Here is a 22549-nt window from a genome sequence, read left to right on the forward strand (position 1 = left end):
TGTATTAGCTACTCTAAAAGGCTTATACACATTGAATATGCTTTCGCTTGCGGCCTGAAACATTTATTTAATTTAACATTTGTTTACTGGGAAAGTATGATTCGGAATGTAGCCAATTTTCAGCGCAGGCCTGCGAAGAAATGCTCCAGATGCATGCCTTTGTAACATGGCTGAAAAGAGTTTAAGAACCAGCTAATGTAAAAGGTTAAACAAAATTAAAGAATCTTACTCAAAAGTAAGATGATAGCTAATCTGATACAGAACAATGAAAAAAAAATACTGAGTGAGAAAATACTAAACTTACTAAGATAGGAATTACCTTTCTGCAACAAATCAGAAACTCACAACTAAGTTAAAAAAATTGGTAAGAAGGTTGCCCTATAGCAACAATGCAATAATTTTCCTACTATGACCATACAAATTAAAACTTTGAGAATAAAAAACAAATAATGTAGTATATGCTAGAGAATTTGTAAAAAAAAACCTTTATCAGAAAAAGATATTAAATCTAGTTGAGTCCAATAAAGTGTAGCTAATGACAAACTTATTTTCTTTTCCAATAACACTACTGCCAAGTTAGCAGCTATACAATAAGAAGCAATCTGGAAAAAACAACAACAAACTATTACAAACAAAGGCTCCCGATAAACATTTTGATGGTAATTGTGAATAACTTTATAAAGTACAGTCAGATCTTTATACCATTAGGGTAAGCATCTTGCTTACAACTATATTAAATTCTGTGGGAACGGCCAGTGGAAGAGTAAATGATAACATCTGAACAAATTGTCAAACAGTACCTGTCCTCTACAACGTGCAGGCAGGTGATAAATGGCCTAAAGTAGTAGTACTATTAATTGTAGGTTGAAGAGCTAATAAAACACGGAAATAGCACAGGATGTTAATGATAACCCGATGGCAACCATGGTAATGAGATACTTCCAAATTACCAATGAAATAATATTTCCACAATATTTTCTTATGGTAGTTGGGAAAAAGCAACTTTAATAAAACCAGTCATGTTAACAGCACAAATGATGAAACGTGCAAATATTAGCCTAATATGCATGAACATTTCTATAGGAAGTTTAAACCTATGCATTAAAAAATGAACCATAAAGCAAAGAAGAAACCTTCAAATGTAGCTACGCAGACCCACTTGAGATACCTCGGCAGGTAATTAACTGTGTACATATATAAAGGCTTATCAAATAAATATGTGAAGAAACACAGAGGTGCTAATGCATACTGTAGCCAAGCAATGTTTAGTGTTTGAATTATAACATCAAAATATTTCTCGCACAAAGGATAAAGGGTAAATAAATCAAGACAGAAGACTAATTTAGGTATGTAGTAGATATGTAAAAACCACAAATTCACCAGTAGGACTAGTAGACACAAGTTTATTTTTCAGGTTAAGCACTTTCATCAAAGTAAAACTGACATCCTCAGAAACTTGTGTCTACTAGTCCTACTGGTGAATTTGTGGTTTTTAGTTTTTATTTTCACCAGTTTGCTACAATTATTTGGTTTCATGTAGTAGATATGTGCCATGAAGAAGCTCCATACAGGAAGCTAAGCTAACACGGTAACATCACATCACAGGATCGACTTCAGTATGAAAAGGAAAATAAGTTTTAAAATGCGCTTGAAATGGCCTGCAGATACTCAAATGTTAAATATTATAATGTGAATAAACCATTTGTAATGTAAGTAAATGCCAATCAGAATGGTAAAAGACCAGTGATCCTGCAAAACAACTGACCAGTTTGCCTGACCCAAAAGCATTTACAGAATACACTCAAAAAGAAGAGGTTAGCTGGTGTACAGATGTGAGAAATCCCATGAATGTGTTTACTGTAAAGTTCAAAACAGACAAACCTTTCGTACGCTACGAATCTAAGAAGTTAAATGTTGTAGCATATTCTTGCATTTGTAAATATTAGTATGATTTTAGTAGGACCCCTTCAGAAAATCAAAGTTTCAGAAAGTAGAACTTCATATGGTTGGGACCATATGATTGACTTTCCAAAACGCTGAAGCTTTTGTATGGAGATCACAAGACAGTGGGAATTGGGGAATGCATTCTTTTCCCCACTGTAGTGCGATCTCAGAGTTGGTTATACATAATATGCAGGAGTTTACCTCCCTGCAAAAAATGTAGATTTTGATGTCTTGTTCAACTTTTCTGAAAGCTGATCATATAGTCTTGTCCATATATTAGACATGTTGAAAACTCTATCTTCTGACATAGATCCATTTTTACAATATCATTATATCTGTAAATATGCAAATGGTCCACTGAGATCAGTGCGCTACCACAGTAAACAAAATATATGCATACATAAATATTCAGATTGCAGATGATGGTAATCTATAAAATAATCTCAAATACGATACAAATTAAGCAAAGAACTGCATCAATATATGGAGTACAACATATTTACCACAGAAGTATGAACTGACAGGAAAACTAGACATCTACTGATTAATTCCAGAGTTACTAATAACAGAAGGAAAAAGTAAACGACTGAGAGGTGCTGAAGCTGACTTAGAAATGCAACTACTGAATGAATTTATAATGAACGGATTACCTAAGAAAAAGTCATCAGTAAGGAAAGAAATTCAGTCTTTTGTTTCTTTCAAGGAAGAAATAAGGTATGTTGCTTTTGTTCAGAGCTAGAAAAATATTTCACAAACAGTAAAGTGCAAAGAACAAGAGATGTAATCCTATATCAATGGTTTAACATCTCATCTGAAGGATGGCACACTCAGGAGTACAGCACCCCCTATGCAGCACTACAGTTTTAGTATTATCCTATATCAATGGTTTAACATCTCATCTGAAGGATGGCACACTCAGGAGTACAGCACCCCCTATGCAGCACTACAGTTTTAGTATTAGAAAATTAATCCAAGCACTACAGTGGAACTAGAACCCACAGCCTTCTCATCTTCCAACATCAAAGGTGTATTGAATCCTCTCTACAAACAGTGGAACTTAAAACATTTGCAGTCCTTTGGCAGTTAGCACAGATGGCTAAACATCTCGGCTCTTAATAAGGGTCTATATTACAACGTTGAACTCACAGGCATTCAAACGTTGTACTATCGAACCCAAATGTTCAAAATACGAAAACAGCAAAGCCACGGCACACAGACTTTTTTCCCAGGGAAAAAAATTGGATGGCCGTTTTCAGGGCTTTGCTATTTCCTCCACTGTGGTGCAATCTCGGAGTTGGTATATTTAAGTAGGGGGGGGGGCAAAGCCCCCCACTTTAGTTTAAGTTTAAAGTGTAATTTTTTTTTTTGTCACGGAACAGCGATTTTTTTCCCTGGGAAAAAATTGCTGTTCTGTGTTTTCATTATCATTGGATTTCGAAGTTTAAAGTTCGATACCGCATTGTTCGAACTCCTGTGAGTTTGACGATGTAATATAGACCCCTTAATAAAGCTACTTCCTGGACTCCGTTTCCTGTGCTCAAGGTACAGGGTTTGATTCCCTTGACCTTGCGACTCTGAGCAAGTCACTTAACCAGAAAGTGCTCCCAGGTCACCCCTGAAAATGGACAATTTGTCCAGTGGACTTAGCTGTTCAATAAATATGGAAAATAAAAACAAAATAGAAAACATTAAAAACATGTGCATTTAGTGAAGAAAGCTCTGCTACTGATCACTTCAACATTTCACCCACAGTATTTGTTGTCTGAAGCTGAGCCCAAGTTCTGAGAAAAATATGACTTCCTGATCTGAGTAAATAAACAAGAGGAGAAATGTCAGGAAGAATATATCGATTACTATTCCATGCAGGAAAATGGGAAGGGTTTCTAAATCTTCTCTACAACTTTTATTGGTACTAGCATGCATCCACTTTGCTAATGTGAGAAATCAGACATGTCAGTCCCAGAAAGGGATGAATTTCTATAACGAGACAGGGAAGTGATTTCTTCAGCCACTCATCCGTAATCAATGAATTATACACAGAGGAGGAGGAAGAGTTAAATTTAACTAATGGAAAGACTGCAGAATATTCTTCCAAAGATTGATTCAGATTTGCAGAAGCTCAGTCACTACATTAATGTTGGATAGCCATTAAAGCAATCTAGTGTACCACCTGAAGTACAAACTTCTTTTCCTTACAGAGATTAACTGTTGATGGAAGATGGCATTATTTTCAAAGGTCTTAAAATTGTTGTTCCTGCTTCCTTACAACAAGAATATATCCAGATTTTGCACTGTGGTCAGCCAGGATCAGCATCCACTAAGAGAAGAGTGAGAGAATTATTATTTTGGCCTTCATTAGCAAAATACATCGATAAAGTACTTTCTTCTTGCTCAGTATGCAACAGTACTAGACAGCATTTGCAAACAGAACCACTTCAGGTAAGTCCAGTTCCTGAACGACCTTGGTCAACAGTTGCAGCTGATATCTTTGGGTGGAACAATCAACACTACTTGTTTTGGTAGACTCTTATTCAAACTGGTTTGAGATTGATATACTACATAACCTAACATCCTCTTGCTGTTATTACTAAGTTGAAACATCATTTTTCAGTTCATGGTAGCCGACACAAAGTTGGGCAGCCACGGTGCTGCAGTGGTTAGTGTTGTTGCCTCACAGCAAGAGGTTCTCTGGTTCGATCCTCAGCTGGGGTGCCTTCTGTGCAGAGTCTGCATTTCCTCCCTGTTGTCGCGTTGGTTTCCTCCGGGTGCTCCTGTTTCCTCCCACATCCCGAAAGATATGCTGTTGGTGGATTGGACACAGTAAATTGGCCCTAGGCGTGAGTGAGTGAGTGTGTGTGTGTGTGTGTGTGTGTGTGTGTGTGTGTGTGTGTGTGTGTGCCTTCCGTGGAAGGTTGGGCGCCGGGCTGGCAACTCAACACCGTAAAACTCTACTGCCAATCATGAGCGGACAGGTGATCCGCTGTGGTGACCCCTAACCGGGAAAAGCCGAAAGAAGAAGAAAGTACAGTAGTGTACACTTACCATAAATGCAGATGTTCGAGTGTATTCACTGTTGCAGTCATTACCATTTGGGTAATCTGCTGGCAGGTTGCCCTTAGTCGGCCTGAATAAAGTCTTGGGTCCTGCATTGGTTGCCGTCTCCTCTTCCATGACGTCAGGTCATCAGGGGTATAAAACATGCAGCCAACACCATTTTATTCAGTCTTTCTTGCCCCAGATGTCAGGTGCCCCCCAAATGGGGAGCAAAAATATACATAAATAAATAAACAGTAAATATATATATAAATACACTTTTAGAAACAAACTTTATCTTCATCTAAAAGCAAATACTCCACAAAGGCTTTTGAGTATAGTGAAGGAAACAAAAGGTATAGAAAGGGGGATAGCGGGTGGGTAACCCTGACTGCAACAGTGAATACACTCGAACATCTACATTTATGGTAAGTGTACACAAGTGTACTATGTTCTTCGTGTTTCACTGTTGCAGTCATTACATTTGGGTAGAATCCCAAAGCTATGGATGGGAGGATGGAACTAAACAGCATTAGGAGCGGCTATAAGGCCCTGCAGAACTGCAGTGGCAAAGCCTGCCCTGGATTTGGAGAACAGAGGCAAATGATAATGCTTTGTGAATATATGAACAGAGCTCCAAGTAACAGCTTCTAGAATGTCTTTGGTTGGAACCCCTCTGAGAAAAGCTGCTGAAGTAGAGGCAGCCCTGGTGGGATGTGATCTGATCCCCTTGGGCACAGGTTTACCATGGTGCAAGCAGCAGAAATGAATGCAGTGGCTTATCCACTTAGAAATAGTCTGCTTTGATATAGCCTTCCCCTCTGACCCTGCAGCAAATGCCACCAGTAGTTGCTTGGACTTTCGTAGAGATTTGGTCCTGTTTAAGTAGAATCTTAGTTACCTGTGTACATCCAATGAATGTAGAATCCGCTCCCCCTTGTTCTGCGAATTTGGGTAAAATGTTGGCAGGTGAATGGTCTGGTTAAGAGCCACACTGGATACCACTTTAGGCATAAAAGAAGGATTGGTCTTGAGGGACACCTTGTCCTGGTAAAATATAATAAAAAGCCTCCACTGCCATGAGAGTCTATAGTTCTGAAACCCTTCTTGCTGAAGTGACTGCCAAGAGAAAAGCTGTTTTCCAAGATATAAATTTTATATCTGCAGTAGCTGCTGGTTCAAAAGGAGGCACGGTGAGTTTTTCCAGCACAAAACTGAGGTCCCATGCAGGAGTTGGTGATCTTCTGGGAGGCCTTAAATTTTTTGGCCCCTCTAAGATACTGTTTAAGCAGCGGATGAGAAGGGGGAGGCTCTGTGTTGTAATGAGCTGAGATGGCAGAGACAAGGATTTTTATTGATGAAAAAGATAGGCCCTTGTCAAGTATCTCAATCAAATATTGTAAAATCTGAGGAATATTGGGCTTTCCTGTGTCTGTTCCTTGTGCTTGGTTCCAAGCACAGAATCTCTTCCATTTATCAGCATAAGATTTTCTAGTACTAGGCCTTCTGGTTTCCAAAATGACATCCATCACAGAATTACTAAGAGGTGCTGTGTAAATAATTATTTGATCAACCATGCTGCAAGATTCAGAGTTTGGAGCTGAGTGTACAGAATTTGATAGTTCTGCTGAGACAGGAGATGAGGTATCTGAGGCAAGTACCATGGAGGAAGCTGAGGCATATTCCTTAGAAGTGGGTACCAGTGCTGACAAGGCCAGTCCGGAGCAACTAGGATCACCTTTGGTTTTTCCTGTCTGACTTTTAGTAAGACCTTGGTGAGTACAGGCAGAGGGGGAAAGGCACAGACTGATAGGTTTTTCCAGCCGAAGGATAGGGCATCCACTTTCCATGCTTTTTTGTGATGAGTTCTTGTGCAGAATTTATCCAACTGATAACTTTGGGGAGAAGCAAATAGATCTATGTCTGGGCTTCCCCATTTCTGTGTTAACATGCGGAAGATTTGTGGATTCAGTTTCCATTCGTGCGGGTCCACAAGATTTCTGCTTGGATCATCTGCCAGAGTATTTTGCTTTCCTGGCAGGAACTGAGCTTGAAGATGTACTTGGTAAGTCAAGGCTGTGTTCCACAAGGCCATGGCTAGTCTGCAAAGGGGGTAGGAATGTGCACCCCCCCCTGCTTGTTTATGTACCACATAACTGTGGTGTTGTCCATCTTTATCAGTAGTTGTCCTGGATGAAGTAAGTCCTTGAAGGCTGTCAGAGCATTCGGAACAGATTCTCTTTCTGGCTGATATGCAGATGCATTTGGTTTGGGAATGCATCTCCCTGCCAGGTGGACCTCCCCAAGCACAGTCTGATGCGTCTGTAGTTAGGGTTTGGGTGGCAGGGGGTAGAGTGAATGACAGTTCCTTGTTTTGGTGACATGTCTTTGCCCACCAAAGAAACTCCTGTTGTAGGCAGGGAATGAGAGTAATCATTGTTTCCAGACTGTGACAATGCTGACTCCATAAACTTTTTAGGTACCATTGACGTTTCCTCATATGCAGTCTCTCATATGGAAGTAGTAGAATGCAGGATGCCATGAACCCCAAAGCCTGCAGAATTTGTCTTGCAGATAGCTGGGTTTTTGTTGCCATTTGTTTGAAGTATGTTGTCAGTTGCCTTTGTTTGTCTGGCGTGAGGTAAGCCATCTGGGCAGTTGTATTCAAGCTTGCACCCAGGAAAATAATTATTTGAGAGGGTACTAGTTGGGATTTCTTTTCGTTTATTGTGTACCCTAGGCATGTTAGAAGCCTTTTTACAAATGCCAGATGTTGAAGAAGAGTGTCCTTGTCCTCTGCTTGAATGAGACAGTCATCCAGATAAGGATAAATTTGAATGCTTCTTTGTCTGCAGAATGCAATTACTGGTGCCAGGCACTTTGTAAAGACCCTGGGCGCAGGAGATAAGCCAAAGGGCAGTGCAGAGAATTGGTAATGCAAAAAACCTGCTTTGAAGCAGAGGTATCTTCTGCATGATTCCCTTATTGGGATATGCAGGTATGCTTATTTTAAGTCTAGAGTTACTAACCAAGCATTCCTGCCTAGCATAGGCAGTAGCTGTTGTAAAGTCAGCATTTTGAATTTTGGAATGTCCAGGAACGTGTTCAAAATCGATAAGTCCAGTATTGGACGCCATGAATTGTCTTTTCTGAATACCAGGAAAAGTCTTGAATAAAAACCTTGTCCTTTTTCCTTTTCTGGTACTGGTTGAGTAGCCCCCATATCCATGAGGGACATGATTTGTTTCTGGGCCTCTCCCCACTGGTTTTGTGGCAGATCCGGCCATCCGTTTGGAATTGTCAAAGTATGGAAATGAAATCTGTACCCCTGGGATACTATGTTTAATACCCACTTGTCCTGGGTAATTAACTGCCAATTCTGAGCATGAAGTGCTAGTTTTCCCCCCAAGGAGGCTGCCAAAAGATAAGTGGTTGGTGATGGTACAGGAAAGTCATTGAGACTGCTTACTGTAGGGGTTGTGCTTTGTTTCCTCCAGATTTGGAGGTGGAGGCACCCCATTGCTTTGACCTGTAAGAACCCTGTGATTGGTATCTGGAGCCTTTTGAGCTCCTGGATTTGCTTTGCGTGGCTCTGTTGGACACAGGAAAGGACCAATTTTTAGTAGGCCAGTGTCTACTGAACCTTGGTGGCTGCACTTGCAAGAAATCTTTTACAGTTTGCATACATTTAGCTTTGTCTTCCATTTTCTTTAAAACCTCTTCTGCCTTATTACCAAACAGAGTATCCTGCTGCAAAGTGGCATCCAACAATTTAGCTTTAAAATGATCAGGCAGATTTTGCTCCTTGAGCCAGGCACGCCTTCTAATCACAGATTGAGTAATGGCAGCCCTACAAGAGGCCTCCAAGGAATCAAAACCACATTGCAAGGTATGCTTTCCAACCTGTTCTGCTGAATGCAATAATTCCAGTAACTATTTTCCACACAATCAGAAATCAACATCATTTTCTGTTTCAGTAAGCCCATAACATGCTGCTGATATTTAAGCATATGAAACTGGCAGTTTAAAGCCCTGATTGCCAAGGTTGCAGACGTATAAACCTTCTTTCCCCATCTATCCAGCGTCCTGGAATCTCAATCAGAGGGGGTAAGATTTTTGGCAGTAGAAGCCTTTACACCCTTGGGACCCTGAGAAATAATCTCAGGATCAGCAGCAGGATTTTTGAATAGAAATTTGTGGGAGTCAGGAACCCTGTAATATCTGTCTGGCTTACTAGGAGCCGGAGGCAGGGAATCAGGAGCCATGCTTGATTCCAAAAACACATCTTCAACAATGTCTAATATAGGAGGTATAGCCAAAGGCCTATGCTGAGGAAGGAGAAGGAAATCCCTAAGCCTCTTTTTTGATTCAGAGAAGTCCTGACTCTCCCAGTGAAAATGTTCCCTTAAAGTATGCAAAGTTTCTCCAAAAGAGTAATCCTCAGGAGGAGAAGCAGATGGGATGGATTCCTCTGCATCACAATCCTCACAGGGTAAAATAGAAAATTCCTGATCATAAGAGGAATCAGAGGAAATGGAAACCTGATCTGAAGATTCAGCCCTGGTTGAATGGGGCCTGATGCCCTGTGAGATAGGTTTTCAATGGTGCTTATAGCAGAAATTAATGCAATTGCCTATCCGGTTTGAAATGGTTTGCTTTGAAATAGCTTTCCCCTCTGTCCCTGCAGTAAATGCCACCAGCAGTGTTTCAGATTTCCTTTGAGGTTTAGTCCTATCCAGGTAAAATCTAAGTTGTCTGTGCAAATCTGGAGTGCAGTATCCATTCCCCTTTGTTCTGTGGGTTGGAAAGAAGGTAGGCAAATGAATGGACTGATTAAGAGCCACACTGGATACCACCTTGGGCATGAAGGAGGGATTGGTTCTGAGGGACACCCTGTCCGCATGAAAGATGATGAAAGTCTCCACTGCCATAAGAGCCTGTAATTCAGATACCCTTCTTGCTGAAGTGATTGTTAAAAGGAAAGCTGCTTTCCAAGAAAGGAATGTTAAATCTGCAGTAGCAGCTGGCTCAAAAGGAGGAAGACTGAGTTTTTGCAAGAGAAAGTTAAGGTCCTAGGCTAGAGTTGGAGCTCTCCTGGGTGGCCTTAAATTTTTGGACCCTCTAAGGAACTGCTTGAGCAATGGGTGAGAGAAGAGGGGAGGCTCTGTGTTATAATGAGCTGAAATGGCTGAGGCATGAATTTTGATGGAGGAAAAGGACAAGCCCTTATGCAACATCTCAGTCAAGTATTGTAGAATCTGAGGTAAATAGGGAGCTGCTGTGCTCATCCCTTGAGATTGGTTCCAGGCACACAATCTTTTCCATTTTGCAGCATAAGATTTTCTAGTACTAGGCCTCCTTGCTTCTAAAATGATATCCATCACTGACTTACTGAGGGATGGTAAAGGAGAGATTAGGTAATTAGCCAGGCTGCTAGGTTCAGGGTTTGCAGCTGAGGGTGCACCTGCTGAGACATCAGGGAAGGAGTCTGAGGCAGGTGCCATGGGGCCAAGCGTAACACACTGCGCAAGAGGAGGTGCCAGTGTTGGCGTGGCCAGTCTGATGCAATTAAAATCATCCTTGGCTTGTCCTGTTTGATCTTTAGTAGTACTTTGGAGAGCAGAGGAGGAAAGGCATAAACTGATAGGTTTTTCCAGCCGAAGGACAGAGCATCCACTTTCCAGGCTAGCTTGTGGGGAATCCTTGTGCAAAATTTGTCCAATTGATGGTTCTGGGCGGAGGCAAACAGGTCTATATCTGGGCTGCCCCATTTGCTTGTTAACATGTTGAAAATCTTTGGTTCCAGTTTCCACTCGTGTGGGTGCATGAGGTTTCTGCTTAGTCCATCTGCCAGTGTATTTAGTTTTCCTGGCAGGAATTGAGCTTGTAGATTCAGTTGGTAGCTCAAGGCTGTGTTCCACAATGCCATGGCTAGTCTGCAGAGGGGATAAGAATGTGTACCCCCCTGCTTGTTTATGTACCACGAGTGATGTTGTCTGTCTTTACCATCAGCTGTCCTGGAAGAATGTGGTCCTTGAAGACTGTCAGAGCATTCTGTTCAACTAACATTTCTTTTTGATTTATGTGCAGGTGCATTTACTTGACTTGGTTTCCATTTGCCCTGAATGCACTTCCCTGACAGGTGAGCCCCCATGCATAGTCTGAAGCATCTGCTGTTAAGGTGTGGGTGGCAGGGGGTAGTGTGAATGGTAGTCCCTTGTTTTGGTGGCAGGCCCACCAAAGGAACTCTAGGCGTAGGCAAGGTATGATAGGAATTATTGCTTCTAGATACTGAGAATGTTGGCACCATAGGCTTTTGAGATACCATTGTAGTTTCCTCATATGCAGCCTTGCATATGGAATTAGAAGAATGCAGGAGGCCATGAACCCCAAGGCTTGCAGTATTTCCCTTGCAGATAGCTGGGTTTTTGTGGCCACTTGTTTGAAGCAGGTTGTCAAACGAATCCGTTTCTCTGGTGTGAGGAAAGCCGTCTGGGAAGTTGTACTCAAGCTTGCTTCCAGGAATATAATTTGCTGACAGGGTGCCGGGTGTAATTTCTTTTCGTTTATGGTGTACCCCAGACAATTCAGCACCCTTTGAACAAAAACAGATGCCTGAATTAGACAATCATCCAGGTATGGGTATATTTGAATATTTATTTGCCTGCAAAATGCAATGACTGGAGCTAGGCACTTTGTGAATACCCTGGGCGCAATAGATAAGCCAAAGGGCAGAGCAGAGAACTGATAGTGCATGCAGCCTGCTTTGAAGCATAGGTATCTTCTGCAAGACTCCCGGATAGGGATGTGCAGGTATGCTTCTTTTAAGCCTAGTGTTGCCAACCAGGCATCTTTGCCTAGCATAGGAAGCAGCTGGAATCACCAAAAAGGTGTTTAGAGTAGAAAGGTCCAGGATAGGATGCCAAGAATTGATTTTTCTGGGTACCAGGAAAAGTCTCTAATAGAAACCTTGTCCCTTTTCCTCTTCTGATACCAACTCAATAGCCCCCATGTTTAAGAGGAAGAGTACTTGACTTTAGGCATCTGCCCGCTGATATGGGGGTAGATCTGGCCACCTGCTTGGTGTTGGTAACATGTGGAAGTGAAATCTGTATCCTTGAAACACTAATAAAGACCCATTTGTCCGGGGTAATGAGTTCCCAATTTTTGGCCTGCAGACCAATCTTTCCTCCTAAAGTAGCAGTCAGTTGGGAAGTGCTTGGAAGTTTTAAAAGCAAGTCATTGAGACAGTTTTCCATAGGGGGGAGTCTTACTACTCCCAGATTTGGATGTGGAAACCCCCCACTGCTTAGTCCTGTGCGTCCCCTGGGACTGAAACTTGGGGTTTCTACTGTGTCTGGGTTTGGACTGAGAAGACCTGGAAGGGGCTGGAAAGGACCAATTCTTTGAGAGCCAGTGCCTACGAAATATTGGAGGCTGAACTTCTAAGAAATCTTTAACAGTCTGCATAGATTTAGCTTTATCTTCCATCTTTTTAAGAACTTCCTCAGCTTTGTTGCCAAAGAGGAGGTCATGATTTAAGGGAGCATCCAGCAGTTTAGCTTTAACATGATCAGGCAAAGATTGCTCTTTAAGCCAAGCATGCCTTCTGAGCACAGACCCAGTAACAGCAGCCCTGCAAGAAGCCTCTAATAAATCAAATCCACATTGCAAACTATGTTTTCCAACCTGTTCAGCAGAATGCATTAAATCCTGTAATTCTTTGTTTTCAGCACAGTCAGGAATCAACATCATTTTCTGTTTAAGCAATCCAATAACATGTTGTTGATACTTTAACATATGAAGCTGGCAGTTTAAAGCCTTAATGGCAAGGCTGCAGAAGTGTAAACCTTCTTACCCCATCTATCCAACGCCCTGGAGTCTCTATCAGAAGGGGTAGGATTTTTAGCAGTAGAAGCCTTAATGCCCTTGGGTCCCTGTGAAATAGTCTCTGGATCCGCAATAGGATTTTTAAAAAGGCACTTGTGTGAAGCAGGAATCCTGTAATATCTGTCAGGTTTTCTGTCAGGTTTTCTAGGAGCAGGAGGCAAAGAATCAGGGGCCAAACTAGATTCCGAAAAGGCATCATCAACAATGTCTAGTACAGGAGGTATAGCTAAAGGCCTATGCTGAGGCAGGAGTAAGAAATCCCTAAGACTCTCTTTTGAATTAGAAAAATCCTGGCTTTCCCAGTGGAAAAGTTCCCTTAGAGTATGTAAGGTTTCACCAAAAGAAAAATCCTCTGGAGGGGAAGCAGGGGGAATAGACACTGCTACTAGGAAATATAAAAACACATCTGACACAGATATCCTTCAGAAACCAACTCGCCAGCTCGCTTTGAAGCTGCTCAGAGGTGACCAGTCCTTGCGCTAAACATGTCAAACTAAATTTGAGGGCTTATGCAATGGCCAAATCAAAATCCATCGATGCATAATGGGCATCTCAAAAAAGAACACTCATCAGAGCTGGCAAGTAACCGGGACTGAGGGACTGGAGGGATAGATTCATCACCCAAAAGACTTGCTGTGGAACAAACAAAATCGGTACATGTGAGGAAACTGCACCCCGCTGGCCTGAAATCTGAAATCTTGACCGGGGAAGAGAGATCCGAGGATATGGATGGATATTCCCTCCTCACGCCGACAGAGGGCACAGCAAAATAATGGGTATAGTTCCCCATATATTAAAAAAGGGGGTGTAATAAAAAAACGATGGCTAGGCTTGTAAATGCCCTCAAGAGTCCTCTGCATCAGAATCCTCTCAAGTAGATAAGGGCAAATCCAGATCATCAGAAAAAACAGAATCCTGGTCAGAAGATTCATAAACAACTTCAGTCCTAGGTCTCTTAGTAGGGGATGGTTGGCTTCCCCTGATTAGAGTTATAAGATCTTCAGCCATTCTTATCATTTGTTTTTTAGGCATAGAGGCCTGAGCATGCGGCCTGTGCGTCGGTTTCTTAGGCATGGTTCGAGGTTTAGGCCTAAATGACGAAAGAGACGTAAGTTTAATATGCAAGTCTATAGGCCTGAATACACCCTCAGAAGCCAATGCCTGCACAGCAGCTTCGGACCCATCCAAGGAAGAGACATCTGCAGGTTCCACAGTTGAAGTATCTCGAGGCATACCGGACTCCAAATGGGTCTCAGTAGAGGCCTGCGAATCAGAAGTAGCGGGCATCAGGGGCTGCAAAAGCACCTCACTGAGTACCGGCGAACGGATGACTGTCTTTACTTTGCATTTTTTCGGAATACCGGTAGTCGGATGGCTAACCAACATTTTTGGATAAGTGAACAGAGAACTGAAGTATTTAGAGGCGAAATCTCCTGACGATGGATAGTGCGCTGATTAAATAAGGCACAAAACCGACAGCAAGGTACGTCGTGGTCAGGACCTAGGCAAAGAATACAGTACGAATGAAAATCTTTGTGAGGTATTTGCTTTCCACAAGTAATGCAATTATTAACTTTTACTGACATCGGTAAGGAGCAAGAAAAAGTTTCCCCAACGGGATACTTAGCTTTAGTTGAAAATGAAAATTTCAGGAGTCAGCCGACTGGCACTTGCAAACTGCTTCTGCTTCGGGCACCGCATGGCAAGAAAGACTGATGTAATGGCGTCAGCTGCATGTTTTATACCCCTGACGACCTGACGTCATGGAAGAAGGGACAACAACCGATGCAGGACCGAACACTTTGTTAATCAGGTCGAGTGAGGGCTACTGCAAGCCGATAACCCACATGTAATGACTGCAACAGTGAAACACAAAGATCATCTGAAAGCATTTTCTTTTGTCTGGAGCCACATATTTTTTCATATGATTTCAGGGGTCCTAAGACACTTTTAGGTTAAAAATTAAGTTACACAGGTTCATATGAGATTACTAGTCTAATGGCTTAAGGGCCCTTACAAGCCTAACCACTACAACTCAATTTTACCCAATATATGGTCTCTGGGGGTAAGAGGATGGCATAGATTTGTTTCTGTGCATTGAGTATCTTCATGTATCCAAATTGCGTTTGATGAGGCCACGGAATGGCTCCAAATTGCATTTGACGAGGCCAGGGAATGGATCCAAACTGCATTTGACGAGGCCAGGGAAGTGCTCTGCTTCATGTGAATAGGAAGCCTGTTCCAAAGAAGGGGCAAGCTATGAGATACATACATCTCTACAGCATGTTTTGTTTAACTCACTAAGTTTAGATCCCCAGATTGGGTGACCCTACACTCACACTGTCTGATGTGCGGATGTGTATCAGCTCCATCAGGTCTGGATTTGTGTCTTGTAGGTCAGGCATAGGTCACCCTTTGATAGTTGGTAGGAGACGGAGTAAAAAGATGGGGCTTTTAGTCTATCCACATAGCTCATGTCATTAACACCCAGTATTATCTTTGTGAATAACCCCTGAGATCGTGCCAGCTGCTCTAAGTGCTTAGTCAAGTACATGCCAAATGGCACACTGTACTAGTTGTGCCACATAAAAAGGATTTCCTCACTACTGTGGACACATGACAATCAAAGTTCAGGCTATCTGCATACCTACATCTCTCACTTCTGTGTCCACTCTAAGGGGTATGATACTGATGTTGTAATTTGCAGGGGTATTAGACTTCCCAAAGGGTATGACTATGGATTATTTTTTGCATTTAGTTTTAGGCCGTGGTTAATCATTTGTCTAATCTAGACCCTGCTGAAGGATATCTACACATTGCTGGGGGATTCACCGACTACCCCCAGCATGCAGTCATTGGTAAACTTTTTCAGCTAAAGGCCTTCCACATTTGCCTTGACTTCACAGACGTATATTCTGAACAGGAGTGGTCCCAGTACTGAGCCCCATGGGACACCAATAGTAACTGGTCTTGTGCTGGATCTGGATTCTCCCACTTTAACCACTTGTCCTGTCTGTGAGCCAACTGGCTATCCATCTGGTGACAGGGATGCATGCCCAGTTTTGAGAATTTATAATGAGTGGGGAACTGAGTCAATTGTCTTTGCCAGGTTGAGGTAGACGGCTTGTACTGTTTTTACCCTCATCCATGGCCTTTAGTGACTTTTTCAAACAAATCTACCAGGTTTCAATAGGCATGACCTGCCCCCGACAAAGCTGAATTGGGTCGGGTCCGATGTTAAGAGGTCTCCTATGTCATTACTTATCCATGATTATTTTTCGCATGGCCTTACATATAAGACTAGTCAAAATTATGGATCTGTAATTTCCTGGGTCAGTAGATGGTCACCCTTTAAGTAGACTGAAGACTGTTGCTGTCCTTTACTTTATCATGACAAAGCCGATCTGGAGGCTTGGTTAAACGGAGATCCAAATGGACCTGATAAGTCCTGATTAAAGCCGTTTAAGAGGCAACCTGGTATACTGTCAGGCCCCATTGAAGCAGTTTTTTTTTTTAGCATTAAAGAGCGCAGTGCCAACCTGGTCTTTAGTGACATCTGATGGTGGAGTGCTGGAGTTTTTCAGGGAAAACTGGGGGTGATAGGGAGGTAAAATCTGAGCTGAATTTGTTGGCCAGCAGATTTGTTGTGTCTTCTGGATGAGTGTAGGTGATGCCATCTACAACTAACTCTACACAGTGCTGGGTGCTACCCTTACGATTTGGGACATAAATGAAAATTGCATTATGGTTATCCTTAGCTTTGGAGTCTATTTTTATCTCAAAGTCTGCTTTCAGAGACTTGACTAGTACCCTGATATCTTTGTTTAGACTAATGAGGGACTTATTTCTCTGTTGTGTACATTCCTTCTTACTTCTTGACAGAATTTTCTTTATTTTGTTGTGCAACCTATTAATACTAGGGGTCCACCAGGGTAGCTTATTTTTCCGGTTTGACTGGGGTTTATATTTTGGTCTGGTACTGCCATTTCTACTGCAATTGTTTATATGGTCATACAGAGCTTTTGCGTATGCCTCTGCATAAGTTTCTATGGTTTCTGGATTTGAGGGAACTCGGAAACTAGTTATGCCATCCCATAATAGGGGTAACTTATCTTACAGAAGTTCTTAAAAGTTTTTGGGGTTAGATCGGGGGACTAGTTTAACCTTTATTTCAAGGGAGACCACTCTGTGATCTGATCTTACTAGTAGTGAGGACATAATAGTGGTGGGGGAGAGCGCACTCCCATATTTGTGAGTACCACATCTAAGATATCTGTTCCCCTAGTGGGAGTGCAGTCTAGCTGCTCTAGGGCATTTAAATTCTGCAAAGGCAAGACATTTTTGGGCCTGCATATTAATGGTCATGCATGCTTCCCAAATAATGGAGGGGTAGTTAAAAATCACCCACGAGTATGGTACTTGGTTGGATGGTGAGCAATTCTAGTAACTTCAGGTATGATGCATGGGTTTCCTGGTTCACAGTGAAGGACCTGTAGCTAACAAGAATATGGTAATGGATTTTTCCTGTGGAGTAGCTCAGTTACGTCACATTGTCTGAGTGTGATGTGGTGTACTTATCCTTTTGTATAGATAGATACACCACCACCTTTAGCTCTTTCATGTTCAGGGGATGGTCAGAATGTATGAAAGGCATTATAGCCATGCACTGCCAAAGTGCTTTCCATGGCTTTGAACCATGTTTCAGTAACTAAACAGACATCAGCATTCTGCAGAGTGAGGAGAGATTCCAGGGAGTTGCAGTTTCTTGCTGAGGCTCCTAGAATTGAGCAGTAATACATTTAGCTGTTGAGCAGTAATACATTTAGCTTGTCCTGAGTAGCTTTTGTCATGCTGGAATGTTTAGCAAGATCTAAAAAAGGCACTATAGGGGGTGGATAATGTTTTGGCCAATATACAAAAGCCTAGAGGTGACAGGTGAAGACCAGCCCTAGCAAAGCAGTGTGGCCTACCAAACGCATCTTCCCAGGGAGACAAGTACTGAACCCCTATGAAATGACACCAGTAGCTAAGCCAATTGTTAAAGTCGATCATTTTCGGCTCGTGTTATGGTATCATCTTTAGAGACTGTAGAATGCTGCTCAATGCTAGGCTCACACCTGTCTATAACGCATACTGTGAGAGCTCAATTATGTCTCTTTTCTTATAGTCCACTGAGGTACGTCTCAAGTCATTCATGCCCACATGCACTAGGACTGAGTCATACTGGTACTTGGGGTAAGTGACCTGAATGCTTGTGTGATCTGGTGAATCCTGACCCCTGACAACTAACTCTAACCTTCTCATTATCCAGACTTGTAAGAGGGACATTAATGTATCTCACAATGGAGTCTCCTATGACCAGAACATTGGGTTGTGGAATGTTGTGCCTTATGGGCTTGGTAGTTGAGGAACATGACAGAAACTGTCTTGTTTGTGTACATGTGGTGTTTCTGAGGACTGTGCTTGAGAGGCCTTTGAGGTTTGGGTAAGTTGCTTGTGAGCACCTCTGCATATGAGGGTCTGTGTGTGTGGTTCACTATGGGTACGAGTGAAATGTGAGTTGCTGACAACCTGTTTGTTGCATTTTGTGTCTGTGTGTCACAGTCAGCCTCCAATGTCAATGTATAACTACATCTCTCACTTACTGTATTTGTCTGTTCACGAATTAAGTGGTTGTCTGTGTACATTAAGCAATTGTTAAACAGCTTATAAAAGTGTGATTATTCAATAAAAGTACTTCACTTTGTAGAAATGAGCCAAAAGCCTCTCAATTGTACAGAATTTATAAAGGCACTAAAAACAAGATAAGTTGATTAATAAGCCCTCTAGCCAATAAAAATGACATGCTGAAAACTCAAGTGCTTCCCCAAACTAAACAGGCCAGGCTACTACCCAGTGCACTAGATGGAAAACACACTGATCTCTTGATGTAAAAACACAAAAATGCTTGCAAGAGTGTAAAATTGCACTATATCCATCAGCTAGCTAATGAATTCAGAGCAGATAAATCAGAAGAACAGACAATGAGAGGCAAAATGCACTTTTTTCAAAATAAACACAAATAAGGGGAAATAAATAATTCAATATATCAACAGCAGTGCAGAAAGGGAGGAGCTTATAAAGCTCAATGTACAGTAAGGGTGGGCAGCTTAAAATCACAGATTTAAAAGGCAGATCAAGGAAAGGCAGGGTGAGCAGGAAAAATAACTAGCAGTGAATCATCAAGCAGTGCCTGTAGTTTATGCAAGCTTGGAGTCCTCTCAGAAAAGGCAAAGACCCAGAAATTCAATATGTATGCAAGTATCACTCAAAAAACAATTTAACCAATGAAATAAATTATCTAGGCTGCACATTTCACACAGAACAAAAACACCAGGCCAAGCAGATTTCTTAAAACAAAAAACTTAATGGAGCAGGTAAATCAGAGAGCAACTTTCAGTTTAAGCAACTCACAGACAAAAATATAGGTTCTTGTAGTTTATATGTAGGCTCGGAGTCTTCACAGAAAAGACTGCTTTAAGTCTCTATATCTCCACAATTTGATTGCCTGCTTAAACTTACTGGAATGTTCACATTCACCCAACACTGTTGCCTGAGTTTAGGCAGAACCAATACTGTGTGTGAAACATTTTAGGTATTATTTGCCTAACAGAATCATGTTAATTAACACATTTTGCAGCTACATCAAAAACCTTCATCTGCAATAATGGCAAGCAACTAAAATAAAAAAAAATGACTGCTATAGTTAGGAAAATAAGGAAGCAAAGCCACTAATGCTGCAAATGTGTCCAGCATAACAGAGGGGTGTGAAACACAGAAGGGGAATAACTGAAAATATAGGAAAATGCAGGCTATAAAAGAGTCTGCACTCTTCTCAATGTCGATACTGAGTGAGAATAACACCTGCAAATTCTGTCTACAAAGGACATAAGGTACAGAAACCCAGATTTGTGATTTACTATTACAGTGACTCACCTAAAAGATGATCTTAACTACTGGGGAAATGTTTTTTGCATGTACATTCAAGATAGCCGAATTTAGATGAGGCAACACAGCAGATGCACCTACACCAGAAAGGTGATATCTAATAAAGTACTGTATTTCTTCACAACAAAGCCTTTGTTTCTTAAAGCACATGTTGACATTGCTGATATGTAATCACAGAGAACACATGCACACAAGACTCCCCTTCTTACAATTATAGAGAGAAATGCCCTGAAGCTGCAGTGAACGCATACCCTGGAGTTGCTGCTAATTCGACTGATTAAAGTATCGAGGATTGTGACGTTATCATGTCTGTGCAGCAGGATGAAGCGCAGGAATGTCTTCAGCAAAGCTGTTTCACTCACACTCCGAAGGAAGAGATCCAAGTATGCAGTGGTAGCAATCATTTCTTCTATCGAAGTCTTTGGGAAGAAAAAAGGAAAATATGATGAATGCGAGACACAAAATTCACATGGTTACCTGTACTAAAATGTCCTTATTTGAAACGCGCCAGCCATGCCCTCACTGCTCATAAATGTAAGTACTCCCTTTCATGAAACAGTCGAAAACAAGGGGTAAAACATTGCACATGTGAAATCAAAGTTCAGGTAACTGTGTCAGGTATACAACATACAACATTGTTTAACTGAAGGTTTAGAAATATATGGTTACTTATCTGTAAATAGTCAAAAACCAGTGTCAGGGTTAATGCCTTCAGTAGTCCAGGAAGTGGTTTATGTGATCAGTTTTCAGATTAGCAATCTTCCACTATTTGAGTATGTCACTCCTTGGTCCCAGTCTGTGATACCAAGTCCTGTACAATGAAGCAGGGTTTAGCACAGCCGCACAGCTACCTTATCATAACAGCAGAAGTCAGAGTAGGATCAGACTAGCAGTAGCATTTACTAAATATGGTAATTAGCTACAGGCAGAGCTATGTCCAGCTGGCCCAACTCCCAAAGCTCTAACAATTCCCATTCATGGATAATGTCCACAGAGGAAAGAGGTAACGAGGTTTTACTATATTTGGCTCTTTTTTGCCAGTACAGACTTGGGGGATATACCCAGTGAAGGGATACCTCCCCCTTCTCTTTTAATTTCAAGTAAAAAAAAAAAAAAGGGCCAACCATAGGAGAGTAACGATAACCTCCAGTGAACAGTCCCTACTGCAGCCCATGCAGAGTTAAGGTTCGGTATTCAAGAAAAGGAGCACTTTGTTTTTGGTAATCAAACTGTGCAGCACTGAAATAGCAGAATGGTGGGGAGTAATACTTCTGTTCTTCCAGCTACTGAAGAAAAATTACAAATGAAAAAAAAGAACCACCACATAGGGAAGCTGGCTGGTAGCTAGTAGCATCAGTGATTCTACTCGAACATATACTGCTATGGTGACTGCACTTGCATAACTGTGCTATGTTCTCTGCATGGATGACAGTGGTATTCACTACATATGGTGAACTTACCAAAGCAATGCACGCAGGGTAGAAGGTAACCAGTGCTACAGACCCTGTCGCCCACCTAACTCATTAATAGCCTGACACCAGGAGGACAAAGAATGCTCTTACAGGACAGCTGTTACAAACTCCGCCTCACCCTCTTGACTGGATGCCAAGCTTACAGGACTCAAAAAATACAGAGTTATAAATCACACAACAGCCTCACAAATGCTGTCAGTACAGATATTCTTGAAAAATATTACTGGAGTAGCAGGTGTTTTGGCAGAATGCACTGTAACACACCCATCAAAGCTTTTTCAATGTTTTTTGCAGCACAGCAAAATGCACTCAGCCAAGCATCTTGAAACAGTTTGCTTGGTGTCTTGGTCTTGCAAAAAAAGAGGCACAATAACTAATTCTGTCAGTGATTTTATACTTTTATACATACACACACACGTGTGTGTGTGTGCGCATATATATATATATATATATATATATATATATATATATATATATATATATATGTATATATATATATATATATATATATATATATATACATATGTGTGTGTGTGTATGTGTTTATGTGGGTCGAGTTCTATATTGCGAAAGCTGACATTACTGAAAACCAGAAAACCGAGACCAGAAGACCGAATACTGAAAATCCTGAAAGTGCAGAATTTCGAGTGACAGAATACTGAATTTGTGAAGGTAGGTACTGTGTTGAGAGTGAGTGGTGCAGTATCCCTTTAGCACGTGGTGTGTTTTAGGTAATTAAGTGGCGGACATTTGGTGCGTTGTTGAAGGTAATTTTTGAGGTTTTTGTTTTTTAAAGTTAAGTAAACATACAACTGCACTTATGTCATTCACCCACATAGTTACAACCACGGAAATAATGGCAGCTCTCTCTCTGCTTTGTCTGACCTATCCAAGGCATTTTATATGGTCAATCATAACAAGCTGATTAAATCCCTTTCTGAACTAAATATTACTACATCCTCCATTTCCTGTTTCCGAAGCTACTTGACAAGTAGGCAAGCAAGCAGTTGAATGGAGGCAATAACTGTCACCTTTATCCCGTCTCTGTAGGAGTTCTCCAAAGCTCCATCCTTGGACCTCTGTTCTTTTCTGCCTTCACTAATAGAAGCCTCAGTCACCTTTATTACCCGTCTCTGTAGGAGTTCTCCAAAGCTCCATCCTTGGACCTCTGTTCTTTTCTGCCTTCACTAATAACCTCCATACTTCTACTCGAGAAGCCTCAG

The 22549-nt window shown here is 41.5% G+C and overlaps 1 protein-coding gene across 1 annotated transcript in view; it reads right to left on the reverse strand.

Moving 5' to 3' along the window:
• The window catches only part of LOC122803235 (FHF complex subunit HOOK interacting protein 1B-like), a 538521-nt gene that overhangs the window by 450010 nt on the left and 65962 nt on the right, over positions 1-22549 (reverse strand). Inside the window, exon 3 of the mRNA XM_044072834.1 lies at positions 20106-20273. Coding sequence (XP_043928769.1) covers positions 20106-20273 — 168 coding nt within the window. The remainder of the gene's footprint in view (positions 1-20105; positions 20274-22549) is intronic.

The sequence above is a fragment of the Protopterus annectens genome, chromosome 5.part1, assembly GCF_019279795.1.
Source record: "Protopterus annectens isolate FY-2018-M chromosome 5.part1, PAN1.0, whole genome shotgun sequence".
Lineage (NCBI taxonomy): Eukaryota > Metazoa > Chordata > Ceratodontiformes > Protopteridae > Protopterus > Protopterus annectens.